The sequence below is a fragment of the Ictidomys tridecemlineatus genome, chromosome 1 (assembly GCF_052094955.1).
Source record: "Ictidomys tridecemlineatus isolate mIctTri1 chromosome 1, mIctTri1.hap1, whole genome shotgun sequence".
NCBI classification, from domain to species: domain Eukaryota; kingdom Metazoa; phylum Chordata; class Mammalia; order Rodentia; family Sciuridae; genus Ictidomys; species Ictidomys tridecemlineatus.
Genome location: NC_135477.1, coordinates 114253056 through 114267572, shown reverse-complemented (window position 1 = coordinate 114267572; position 14517 = coordinate 114253056). Strand labels below are relative to the sequence as shown.

Genomic DNA, 14517 nt, shown 5'->3' with positions numbered 1-14517 from the left:
GTTTTTGTGTTTATGTTCTATTTTTGTTTCCATATACACGAGAGAGAACATGAGATACCTATCTTTCTGTATGTGACTTTTTTCCAAAAAACATGATGTTTTCCAGTTCCATTCATTTTTCTGCAAATGACAGGATTTTATTCTTCTTTATAGGTGAGCAATAATCCATTGTGTATATGTATATTATATTTTCTTTACCCACTCATCTGTTGATAGGCACCTAAGCTGATTCTAGTCTTGGGGATCATGAAATGTGCTGCCATAAATATGGGTATGCAGGTATCTCTTTTAGATACTGACTTTATTTCCTTCAGATATATACCCAAGAGTGGTATATCTGAATATATGATAGTTCTGTTTTTAGTCTTTTGAAAAACCTCCATACTGTTTTCTGTGGTGGCGGTAATAGTTTACATCCCCACCAACAGTGTATAAGAGGTTATTTCTCTCCACCACCTCATCAGTATTTGTTGTTATTGTTTTAATAGGCATTCTAATGAGGTCAGATGAAATCTCAATGAAGTTTTGACTTGCATTTCCTTGAAGGTGACAGATATGGAGTATTGTTTCAAATATTTTATAGCCATTTGAGTTCCTCTTTAAAACAGTGTCTATTCAGATCATCTGTCGATTCATTGATTAAAATATTTTTTGTTATTGCCAAGTTAGAAAACTAGAAATTATAATGGAACCATGATTATTAGCACTCATAATGATAAGAAATACTATAATAGTAGTATTTTTCATTACTAATCAATTGTTGTTCTAAATTACCTCTATACTTAATATTTATACCTTGATGAAAATGTGCTTTATTGCCACTCAGAGAATATAAGACAATTCAAAGTGGTGATTTGTTGGTAAGCAATAAATCCTCCCTTACTTTTTTCCTAATGGAATGTTGTATTAGGATTTTCCATCAAAAGTCTGGGTTCTCATTATTAAAACTGATAATGCTCATATAAGTTGTCTTTCCTTAGAAGCATCATCCTCCCTACAATTTTAAATCATTTATAGTCATACTATTAATGAGGACTCTCGGGGAGGGCGGTCTCTTCATTTGTGATTTTGGTAGCTGAATTCTTGGGCTGCTTGCAAATCTTTTACAGATCACTCTTAAAGCTGTATATTGTTACCAAACAGTCATGGATTTATTTATAATAGAATTCAGAGCTTCCTTTGGTGAATAGTCAAGGAAACACACATTTATTATTTAAGATTCATTAGACACTCAAGAATCCTTTTAATGTAACTAAGAACTAATAATTTACTAGTGTTGGAAATAACTCAAACTAAGAAGTTTGTGTCAGAGTAGGCATAGAACAGGAGTTGATCTAATCCTGAAAAATTATACTTATTCCTATTTGAAATGTGTTATTTCCTTAGCAGAGTTGAGAATTGCATAGAGACTTATATGGTTAGTATGTCTATTGAGTTTTGCCGTTTTTCTAAAATTTGAAGGTTTAAAAAGACTTGAAAATCTAGAATAATGGAAAAGAGTATTTATTCTATCTTCATTTTTCAGAAACAAAATCTAACAGAGAAGTATATTAAAATAAGGACTAGAACTTGAAAGCTAGTCTTTTAAATTAGGTCACCACAATACGCTGCTATTAATTGAATTTATAAGAACTATTCTAATCTGAACACACCTAGCTAATGTGTTCATGTTGTCTTTGAGCCCATAAATCTTATTGTGTAGTTAGAACACAATTGACAGCCTTTATAAAGTTAAAAAAAAATAAAGTGGGAAGTAAAGGGAAAGAAAGCAGATTTTCTTTAACATTTATCAAACTAGACATTAATAAATGTGCCTATAAGCTAGCAATAGAAAATAATTGGTTTGAGATGTACTCAGCATGCAGAAAAGCAGATTTTACAAATGAACTTGTTCTGGGTTTTTACATTTTACTACCTGGGTTAAAATCTGGAACAGAAAATTTTTTTTTCTTTATCCATTTAAATTGAATGAATATATAATAAACAGTTCCTGACATCTCATCTACAGGTCTAATGATTTCATTGTGGTTTTGAGGCATCTCTTAAAATTATATGTCTGTATGTGTAGACAATTATGAATATTTTAATTATGTTCTACTCTTACTCAAAGTTTCTTAATTACGAAGAAGATGTTAATTATGATATTTGTGATTTATAGGTTAGAATGTAGAGTTTGTGTATATGAGACAGATTTTTTCCTGTCATTTTTAAATTAATTAATTAATTTTTAAATTTTGATTTGTTGTATATGACAACAGAATGCATTACAATTTATATTACACATATATATCACACTTTTTCATATCTCTGGTTGTACACAAAGTAGAGTCACATTCTTCATATCTTCTTACATGTTCTTAGGGTAATGATGACCATTGCATTTCACCATCTTTCTTACCCCTATGCCCCCTCTCTTTCCCTCCCTTCCCTTTTCCCCTTTGCCCTATCTACAGTTCATTTAATCCTCCCATCTCCACTCCCAGAGCATATTATAGATCAGCATCCTTAAGTCAGAGAAATCATTCAGCATTTGGATTTTTGGGATTGACTAATTTCACTTAGCATTATATTTTCCAGATTCATCCATTTACCTGCAAATGCTATGGTTTTATTCTCTTTTAATGCTGAATAATATTTCGTTGTGTATGTAGACCACTTTTTCTTTATCTATTCATCTACTGAAGGGCATCTAAGTTGGTTCCACAGTTTAGCTATTGTGAACTATGCTTCTATAAACATTGTTGTGGCTGTGTCACTGTAGTATGCTGTTTTTAAGTTCTTTGGGTGTAGTCCAAGGAGTGGGATAACTGGGTCAAATGATGGTTCCATTCCCAATTCAAATTTTGGTTTTTATTTAATATAGCCTTCTTGGTGTTTCTTTTATCACCCATAAAAATATATAATAAAAGTAAATTATATTTATTACTATGTCCATGGTTACATAAAAATTAATGACAAAGTATTAAAGAGAACATGAAAAATAAAAAATTTTGGTTTAATTATTTTTCCTTTAAAACAACTTTTTCCTCCTGTAATGACAATATTTTAACAAGCAACCACAAAAAATAGAACTGTTTATATAGACATATCAGAACTTGTTTTGATTCTCAGATTGGCCATTTTTGTTAGAATATTAAGTAAATGTGGTTAAAAGAGCTTATTTACATATGACTCTTCATTCTCTTGAAAAACTTTATCCAAGAAATTTGACATTATTTTATACTTAACATAGCATACCATCCAATAATTATTTGTTCTTTGAAAATGTTTATTTTATTCTGATTTTAGAATATATTTTAGCAAATATCATGATGATGAATTAATGTTTTAAGGAATCCTATTTGATATATTCTCAGGAGTTATGTAACTACCATGACATATTTTTACTCAGTAATTTTCATCTCAATAGAGACATATTTAAATAAGTAATATTATTCAAAACCATTCCTGATGTCTTTTGATTCATTTTCACTGTATAGAAAATATTAAAGTTAGAACTGCAAAATGATTGAAGCTAAATGGGAGCCTACTTTGATTATAAAGGAAAATGATGTTCAATTAGACAATTTCATACCTGTGAGACTTTTCAACAGATAGGGATAGCTTGTCTATTTTAAGAGCATAAATCAGACTGCAAATGGATTTCTTAGAAAGATGTGTATGCAACTCTGCTTGAAGATGCATTCCCTTAATTTATAGTACTGTCATTTGTGACTGACAACTAGTGAATACATTGCATTGATTTCTTAATACTTGACAGCCTATACAACCCCAGAACAAATTGGTGAAATCCTAGTTCATAAAAAAATGGTGCTGAAAGAGCCTTTCTTCTGGTTTTCTTTTTCTTAAGTCTTATGCTCTTTCTAGAGGCAAGTAGATTGATTGCTTAGAGTTAAAAGAAAATACTTACATTTGGATTTTCTACTAACTATATAATCAAGATCGTCGAGTAAGTTTTTAAGTTAGTCTTTTTGATGCAACTCTCTGAGGAAGCAATTCTCTGTCATGATTGGTATCATATCTACTTAAAAATTACATCAACCAGAAAATTCCATTTAAATAATTAGATAGGGAAACGAATTCCTACACACTATAAACTTAATGTAATAGTTGAACTTGGTTTAGTTTGACATTGCAGATATTTTAGTACCCAGTTGTTTCTTTTGAAACTCTTTGTAATTTTTGGAAGTTGGTTTTCCTTACACTTGGCATTGTCTGCAGAAATATATACTGGTAACTGTACTTTCTAGTGTTTCCCTGTTGTTTTCTTTAGCTAGTGTTGAGCAATCTATCTCATTAAAATTTTAAGCTGCCTGAAATAAAACTGTACTACAGATCTTCCCATAACTTTTAATTGTGCCTTATAGATTCTTACTGAGTTCGGTATTTTAATCTGCTATCATGACAAACCATCAGAAGTGGTGTGTTAAGGAAAGCTTTCTTGTCTGCTGTTTGCATCAAATTTCTTTATGCCACAGGGCAAGTTATAATAAGATGATAAATTATTGTCAATATTTTAACCCTTCAATTTTCACCTATTTCATAGCTCTCTTCCTTATTGCAATAGCATCTTTTATCAGTGAAGTTGAGGTTTGTTGATAAAGAAATCCAGGTAGTACCAGTAATTTGTTAAGATTAAAGAAAATAATGCTGACATGAAGAGCATAAAACACTAGCCCCATCACAGGTGATTTTCTGGTTAATGAGGGGTTAAGAAGAAATTCTTAATAATTGATAAGTTGAGAAAATAAAAGAGAAACTATTTCATGCAAACTTGCAATTGTGGTTTGACAACCCCAGGAGGGCTTATTATTCAAATATTTTTCAATGTTTGGATGGATTTATACATAGAATATTTAAAAATCAATTTTTAATTCATGCTTGCATTTTACTAGGTTGATTTAATTAAAATAAATAGGTATTAGGGAAGATTTTTTTAAATGTAAAAAACTATACTTTCCAATTTATATCATGTTACCTGTAGTTTTTTAAGCAGAAATTTTAAAAATCTTTATTATCTGCTACAGTTCTTTTTATGGCCAGCCACAGAATTTTCTGCTTCAGAGTTCCTAACGTTTCCTCAGTGCTCCTGTCTTCATCATCTTTCTAACTTAAAACACCTCTCTTTCCCTAAGGGAACAGTGTTATATGTCAATAACCTCTGAAACCCAAAGTCCTATTAGTTATGCCAGTTTGACTCTGCATTTTATTTATATGAGTAAATGTTGATGGAATGTTCAAAAAGGGATTCAAATTCATACTTCCTTTTGCCAATATAGCCTTTGTCTACTGTTGTCTTTCTTTTATGTTATGGACAGGATAATGACAGCAGTTTCATATTAGTCATCATAGGAGTTCTCAAATATCAGAATTTATCCCTATGGCTTCATTATAGTTTCAATTGTACTGCAGAGATGATGGCAGATGGTTTTAAAGCTACTTCTATAAAGAGAGAAACATCTGTATTTTCCAAATGTACAATTATTTTCTTAGATAAAACTAGCTTTTAAAATTTTGCATATATATTTTTTTCCTTATCCTTATTGGTATAAGTCAAGGAAAAAAATACAAACATACAATAACAGTATCAAGTATAATGCAGAAAAACAAAGACAAGATTGAATTGTATTATTTTGAAGATTTTAGGCACCCTTAGGCTTATGGTGACTTTAAATGAACCTGTGGTATATTTGTAATGTTCTTTTCCATGAACACTGAGATATTTTCTTTTAACCCTCAACTGCATTTTATTTTTTGTTGCTAAATGAGTCTTTCAGTGAACTAAAGAACAGACTAAACCTGGTAATTTAAAATTTTGTTCTTTGATTGCTTTTAAAATCAGTACAACTTTTCCATCTGACTCTTGTTTTAGAAAATGGGCGTGTAGCTGACCTATTGCTATATATTTACTCTGAGAATTAATGATGAGCATACAAATATATAAAATAAGCTATAACTGATAGTAAAAATATAAACTGGCAGTTTGTTTAGGGTCTTAGCTGCCTGAAATGTTAATAAAATCATGCTTAGTCTGACCTAAAAGTAGTTTGGTTTGAATTGAATGAAATTTTCAGTTTTATTGCTTTAGAAGATAATTTTTAAAATGCTTAGTGGCTTAACAAAAGTAACTGAATCTTAAATGAAAAGAGAAGTAAGTGACCCTTATCTGGTTTCACTTATAAAACCTACAAAATAGTTTCTAAGAAAATGTGCCCTTGGGCTGATATCTCATAGACCAGGTTCTAGCCTAGGGCCCAATTTTTTTTTTTCTACTTGATTTTTAAACTGATCAAATTAGAGACTAAATTATGCTCTATATTGTAGTTAAGCCATGTGCTATTCGCAGGGCATCCTAGGACTATCTCTGGTCTACAGCTGACCAGAAACTACTTTCCTTTGCACCTCTCGCAACTACACATGATTACTGTAGAGGAAACTCTTAAAAACCCCATTCCATCAGAGCAATCTAAAATTAAGGAGTTGAGAAATAGGATTGTTACACTTGTGAAGTTTCAGAATTTTTGTTGACTCTTTGAGCCCTTTGAACTGTGAGAATATACAGGTGTTGTGTTTCACTTGGTTACCTTTCTCACGGAAATAAACCAGCATATATGGACTAAGGGAAAGATTTTCTAGTTCTTTTAGGATTTAGAAATTATTTGAATGATAAACTGTAAACTCCGTTCAGCTTCAAAAAGATCCTTTCCTCCACACGTAAACTATAACAGTTCTGGTAACATTGATAGTAAATGTTGTAGACAGATATCAACCAGAATATCTATTAATAAAGTCTGCTAAAGCTGTTACCTTAAATTTTAATTGTCTGCCATTTTAAAAAAGTCCAACAAAAACTCCTTTAGTTACTCTTAGTTATATGTAAATTCTAAATATTTCATTTAGAAAGTTCTTATTTCTAACTTAAATTTCAATTGATATGTTATTAATTTTATTTACTTTTGTCTATGACCTACTTTTACTGATTCTTTTGGAACTTTCACAGACTTTCAAGTTTTTCAGGTTTATTTTTATGTAGATTTGTCTCATCTTTCTATATAATATAAGTAGAAAAAGCCTTGATGTTATTTATGTTATATTGCATTTTACTTTTCTTATGATTGCTTAGATGGTTTAAAATGCATTCTGTTGTTTTAAAATGTAGAATTTTAAAATGTAAGTTCTAGTACTTAGATAATAAGGAAAAATATTAACCAGGTTTCCAAACTAACTATAGCCCTTCTCTTGGATAACTAGTTAGATAATTTCAGGGATGGTTAAGATAGACATGGATTTGTATAGTACTTATACTATTACCCTAGTCTTTTTCTTTTCTTGAAAAGGGGATATTTGATTGCAGTTAAATTGTGAAGTTCTAAAGCTATGTTAGCTAAATTTTTTACTATGTCAGCAAGCAGAATATTGTTTGCACTTCTTTGCTTTTTAAATGCTGCTCAGGGAGCTGCGTAAGTTATAATTGATGCACAGTAGAGATTTCGAATTTTATATGCCTATAAATTGGCACTGCTACTTAGACTAGAAAGATGAGATTGGAGAAGTTATTTTCCCGTGAGAATGATACAAATTACTGTCAGACTGTTTATGCTTGCTGTAAAAATATTTTCAATGTACAGGTATTTGCTTACTAGCTGGGTAGCACTCTTATTAGAATAAAATAACATTTTGAGCTAAAGTGAGATGTTTTTCAGTACCATTGCATATTGTTGTAGGTCATTTTAGTCATTCCAGATCTTAAATATCTGTAATTATGTCTGTTCTTTAAAACTCAGATAAATTTGTTTAAATTTAGAGTTCTGGAATTTTTAAGAACTATAGCATATATCCATCCCAGCTTTCTCATTTTATATATGAAAAAAAACTGAGACTCAGAGGAATTAAAGAATACACACAGGTCAAAGACCTAGAAATTTCCAGGAATGACACTGTAACAGTTTTGCTGACTCTTTAGTTTTTTTTTTTTTCCTGACATATCTCACACCTTATGAAACAGGCCTATTTAAAATACATTTATTTCAAAAATATAAATGACTTTTCCTCTTACTAGGTTTACTTAGCCTTCATATGACTTGAAATATACAGTGTTTAAGATGAATTTCTAGGATTTATTTTGGTGAAGATGCCCAAAACTTTAAAATCAAAGATGAAAAATGAATATAAGTAAATATGTGGTTAATCTTACCTTGTTGAGGCAATTTAGTAATGTCAATATTAGGAATTTAAAGTGATTCTTTACTCAAAATAAATTGATAGTCACTGAATCAGACTTGGTGCATTATTTAATGTAGTTTCAAAAAGGATTCTGATTGGTAAGTGCTTTGTGATTGGGACCCAGGAGAAGGTACAGCCTGAGATTACACAGCAATTTTCATTCCTCATTTTGTGAGTGGCTTCTCATAATGATAATATGTTAGGTATTACATGAAAAGATACTGATTTTGATGGACCATTTAAGCTATTTTCTTTCTTTCTTTCTTTTTTTTTTTTTTTTTGGCTTCCCTTTATCCAATAGCAAAATCTAGGAGATTCCATATTTTGCAGTGATTTTTTTCTTTTTCTTTCTTTCTTTTTTTTTTTTTTTTTTTGGTGGTGGTGGTGGTAGTTGTTCTCTTGATATATAGAAGGTAAACAGAAATAGGGAGCGTCAGCTAATGAAAGATGACAGACACTTTGAGGTGTGCTGAAATAGGAAGAAAGGTTTACTTTCAGTCAGACTTCTGTGTGTGTGTGTGTGTGTGTGTGTGTGTGTGTGTGTGTGTGTGTATGTGTGGGCATGCGTGCACACGATTTCTAGAAAGTAAGCTCTGAGGAAGAGACTCAGTGATATCTTTAGTAAAAATTCAATAATATGAAAATACCAGGGAGCAATTTGTTTACATTAAAGTAAATGAAAACATAGTACTTGAATATGTTTCAGTGCCCACAGTGATGTTTATTTAAAATTTGTCTTTAAGACGGACTCACATATATGACTGCTGATATGTAAGTAGTCGCCCTCAATTATTTTAAGAGATGCTTGATGTTACTCTTTGGAGCTTTGCCTATGCAGGAGGGGAAAAATGTGGGAAAAGGAAAAATTATCAAGCTAATATCCATCTCCCAAGAGAAAGTTATTTGAAAATAGAGATAGTTTAATAATTCTTTGAGAATCTTAGCTTTTCTGCAAAAGGGTTTCCCCAAATCATGTGGTCTGGTGGTAATTAAAAAAAGAAAAAGCCAAAAATCTCACTGACGCAGATACACACAACCATCGCCATCACCACCACCACCTCCACCACCACCACTACTACAACAACAAAACATCCAATATATCAAGGTACAAGGTTTTATGGGCAGTTAAAGAATAAGGAGTAAAAATATGATGATACAATGATGCTTCTATCCCTCAGCTGCAGTTGGCCACAGATTAAGGTCATTTGTTGGTAGTATTGGAAGTAGATGTCTAGTGAACTAAATTTTAGGCTAAAGGCTGTGGTAGCCCCACCAATAATCACAGTTGACTTAAGGAGCATATTTTCTTGCACATGCCTTCTGTGATACTCCAGGAATGAAGTATGCCATAAGAAGAAGTGGAGACACTGTTGTCTGGAAAGCTCTTCATGAAGATTTTCTGTTAAGCTTTTTGCAGATAAAATAATAAAGTAGAAATTATTAAGCATTATTTGCATTTATCTCACTGAATTTGTGAATATATTACTATACGGTCTTATTTTGTTGGGATTACACAATTAGAATTTGTTTTAAATGTTGATTTTCTATTGTGAGGCATTTCTTGATATAGGTTATTTCTGTTCATGCTTTATCCATGTTTCTTCATTACTAATACTGTGTTAGCTCTAAATTTTATGAGAAATTTATAAATGAATTTATTAAAAGATATTACAGGTATTTGTGTTTGCTTTTTTAAAAGCAATTAACCTAATTCATGATATTTTCACAAAAACTTAAAATCCACTTATTTATGAAATATGTCATAGTGATAAAGAACATGAAGTTAGGAGCCAGGCTATCTGAATATGTATCTTGGAACTGTTGCAGATTAGGTTCATGATCAAGATCCTGTCTCAAAATAAAAAGTAAAAATGGCTGGGGATATATCTCAGTTGTAGAGTGCTTGCCTTGCATGCATAAGGCCCTGGGTTCAATCCCCAGCACCACATAACAACAACAACAAAAATAACTTGGGCTGGGCTTGTAGCTCAGTGGTAGAGCACTTGCCTAGCATGTGTGAGGCACTGGTTTTTGATTCTCATCAGCACATATAAATAAATAAAACTAAAGTTCTATCAACAACTAAAAAAAAAGGAGTGGGGATATAGGCAAGTGATAAGGTACCTGGATTCAATACCCACTACCCAAAATACAAAACAAAACAAAACAAAAAGTTGAAAAAAAAAAACCAGTTAGGTTTGTGACCTGTTAGCAAGTTATTTAACCTTAATGTGTCTTAGTTTCCTTGTGTTTAAATGGAGAATATAAGAGTAGCCACTTCATAGAATTTTTATCTATGTATCCCTCTTTATATAGATGTGTATGTGTGTATATACTCCATAGTATTTTATTTTATAAATTATATAAATAATATAAAGCTACATAGGCTGTATTTTAATTTTAAATTACATAAATGTATATATACATTGATATAAATATATAGTACTTGGTATATAATAAGCCCTTCTAAGTATTTGCTGTTACTGTTGATTTTTTTCCTAAAGGAATAATATATTTTATATAATGTTTTATTATTTAGGGAATAATATTTTATTGCCTTTTTTAATATTTATTTTTTAGTTGTACTTGGACACAATACCTTTATTTCACTTATTTATTTTTATGTGGTGCTGAGGATCGAACTCAGGGTCCTGCACATGCGAGGTGAGCACTCTACCACTGAGCTACAACCCCAGCCCGATATTTTATTGCCTTTAAAAATTGTTTTAGTAGTTATTAATTTGATTTTACTCTTTTTGATTTCATCTTTCTGCATGAAATTAGAGTATTAGTCATCCAAATAAATGTAAAAATATTAGGTAGGAATAGATATGAAAATAGAGAGTAATAAAATGTCATTTTTCAACATCTTTAGAAGTAGGATAAAGGGAATATTTAAACTGTAAACACATTTTCTATCAATTCGATTTATGTAGTATTTTCCTTTCAGACAATGAACAGTTATATATAGATTAAAATATACATGAGTTCATTCTGTATAACTTAGAAAGATTTCCTTTTTTTTTTTAAATATTTTTTTCTTAGTTGTAGTTGGACACAGTACCTCCATTTCATTTATTTATTCTTATGTGGTGCTGAGGATTGAACCCAGTGCTTTGTATGTGTTAGGTGAGTGCTCTACTGCTGAGCTACCACCCCAGCCCAGAAAGATTTCCTTTCTTGCTTTTCATTTTTGTCAAATCTCTGTGTGTATTGGGGGGGGGGGGTGCGTACCTGTGTCTATTTGTCATCATTGTATATATTACCTTGCTAAAATCATTAAAAAGATATTCTTAATATTGCTGCCTATTAATTAAAATATTTAATAATGAAAGACTAAATCTGAAAGTCCTTATTCTTTTGAGAATTTATGCTTATTTTTTGTATTTACTGTTTATATTCTCTTCTTTTTAAAAAGATCATGAATATTGTGATAATAAGACTCTTGCTCATTCATTCAATATTTAAGTGCTTGTTATGCTGCCAAACACTGTTCTAGGCACTAAGGGTACATCAGCAAAAATTATATCATACAGTAAACTCAGAATATTTTTTTCTCTATAATATAGGAACTTCCTGGCCTTAATTGTTAATAACATCTAAGGGCACATTTAATATGTAGAACTCTTGTTTGTATTACACAGTTAAAATTTTCTTTTAATCTCTTTTTATAAATGCCTTAATTATGAGATGCAAAGGTTAAATCTGATACATCATCTCTTACAAAGGTGAGATTTAACAGAGTGGAATTGTTTGTATAACTTCCATCTTGGTATAAGATATATTTTCATATGTAGTAAGTGAGTATAGTGTTTTGCTATCTGATTTAAATTTTATTTAGGCTTTGGACCAACCTCTTAGTTCCAAAAGGCTAAGGATCTTAGGGGAATTTTATGCCCTTTTCCTGCCCCTGAGAAATTTGTAACATCAAGGTGCTCTTCTCAAATCACTTTCCCTTCATCTAGCACATCGTTTTTGGAATGGAATGAAGGGTAGGTGAATGTTAATTGTAAAGCCAACACTAATAGCACAGTGGAGCATATGTTAACAATACAGAGGCTTAATGATGGATGCACAATATGAAGCAAGACTAGTGCCAAGACAAGGAGCCATCTTTTTTTATTTTGTGAATATTTATACTGTGGGAATCTAGCCACAGGTTAATTTTTATTAAATTTTATTCTCCAGAGTTACTTGAAAACAGAGTGAAATGGTCAGGAATTATTGTTACTCTTATAATATAGGGGGATGAAATTAATCTCAAATAAGGATACCGTGCTGTGTCATGATATAATTACATAAAACTTTCCAAATGTCTAATTCAAGTGAGAAAGTACTATATAGCTAACTCCTCTTTATTAGAATATTAGATGTTCTTATTTAATTTTCTGACAAAATTGTGAATGCTGCAGTTTTATTGATCCTTAAGGTCTATATTCCAGAACTTTCTTCATTTGATCTTTGGAGAGAAGGAAATATACTCATCCTAAAGTTGAGGGTCCTGATTTTCTCAGTGCTAATAGGCCCCATTATGCTGCTTCCAACTGAGCAAAAGCCAGAGAGCTTCACAGCTGGCTGGGCACCTGACATGCCCAAGGCAAGTACTCTGACCTGCTCATATAGCCCTGGTTCCTCCTGGGGAGAATAGCAGTTTCCATTCCCTCAAGTGCCTAATTTATTCCAGGCTATGAATAGAATGAGCTTGTTGATTTGGGACTAGTGGCATTCCCCTTGCACAACCGCAGGACATGATTATTCACACCAGGGTCAGGCAGGAGCTTCCCATCTGACCCTATGCAGTCCTCACCCTAGGCACTTAACAAGAGTGATAAGAGGCTATTCAAATGTCACATTCTCTTGAATTTATTTTTACTGGTATCCTCTTTTGCTTTTATCTGAGCCTAACTTTCTCAAAATTTGATTACAAAAGTCTTAACTCAATGAATTGTTAGATAAAATATATTAATACATGAATCAGGGAGATCATAGTGCTCAGATACTTCCTTCTATAACACTTTTTTTTTTTTAGTTTATAATGTAGGCAGAGCACATATGCAATGGAGAAATAAAACAGGAAGTAGTGGTCCTTCTCCTAAGGCAAGACAAACCTGGAGACATGAAAAATTTTAGGAAAAAATAGAAGGAAGCATATTAATGAATAAAATCTTGTGTACTGTGGTCTTACCAAATATCTAAGATTTATTTAAACACAAAGGACAAATCACAGAGAAAAGGTGATAGCAAACATTTCTTGTAAGTGGCAAATTATACTAAGACTTAGAGTGTTTAAATGGGGTCCAAAAGAATGGAAGTCTTACTGACAGGAGTATTTTTTGCCAGGCAGGCAAATCTGGTATCATTTTTAGCTGGGACTGACTTTTCTACTAAATGGTTGCTGGATAAGTATTTGTTAAATCAATTTTCTCTGCAGGGGGAGAAATACTGAGGTCTCTGATACTGTCAGCAGAATCAGTTCAAGTTTCTCAGATTCTTGTGTCCTTCAGTTGTGTGGCTTTGTGACCAAGAGAAAAGAGACATAGTAAAATTACGATATTGGAGGGCTGGGGCTGTAGCTCAGTGGCAGAGTGCTTGTCTAGCATGTGTGAAGCACTGTGTTCTATTCTTAGCACCACATAAAAATAAACAAATAAAATAAAGACATGCTGTCCATCTACAACTACAAAATAATTTTTTTTAAAAGATATTGGAAACTTGGCCCTGTTTTGTATTAGTTATAGAAGTGACTAGGAAAACATGGAAGGGGGGTGGACATTTTCAGTTAGTGTTAGACAGTTAAAAATAGAAGGAAAAAACAGAAAAGAAAAAAATCAATTGAGGAAATAGATAAGAATGTATGATAGATGTTTTAGCTGGAATTTTTAAGAGAGTAATGCAAGGAAGGAAGTAGTCAAATTACAAATTTAAAAAAATTAGGAGGTATTGACTCAATTTAGATATTGTACTAGATATTGAAACATTTTTTTAAAATGCCTGGAAAATAATTCATGCCATCTCTGTCTGAGTGGGCAAGGCACCTGATAAACAAAACAAAACTGCAGCAATTTGAAAGGAGTACCTTTTGCATATATGAATAAAATGTAATGAATTAGCATAGAAAGAAGGGGAGTATGCAAAGGGCATGGAGAATGGAAGGTTCCTCAGAGGAGGACTTATTTGGAAGAAGAAAAATATAAGGGTATTCCCAACAGGAAAAACCACACTTCTAAAGATAGATCTAAAGGGTCATTGCATATATCAAGAACAAGAAGTTGAAGTTGAATGTGTCTACAACCC

The 14517-nt window shown here is 31.7% G+C and overlaps 1 protein-coding gene across 2 annotated transcripts in view; it reads left to right on the top strand.

Annotated features, from left to right (window-relative positions):
- Positions 1-14517, top strand: part of Fbxl17 (F-box and leucine rich repeat protein 17) — a 505077-nt gene that overhangs the window by 249407 nt on the left and 241153 nt on the right. The window contains exon 7 of one of the 2 annotated variants that reach the window (XM_078045375.1): positions 10804-10887. The exons of the other annotated variant lie outside the window; for it this stretch is intronic. Within the exon in view, the coding sequence (XP_077901501.1) occupies positions 10804-10887 (84 nt within the window). The remainder of the gene's footprint in view (positions 1-10803; positions 10888-14517) is intronic. 2 annotated transcript variants of the gene reach the window in all.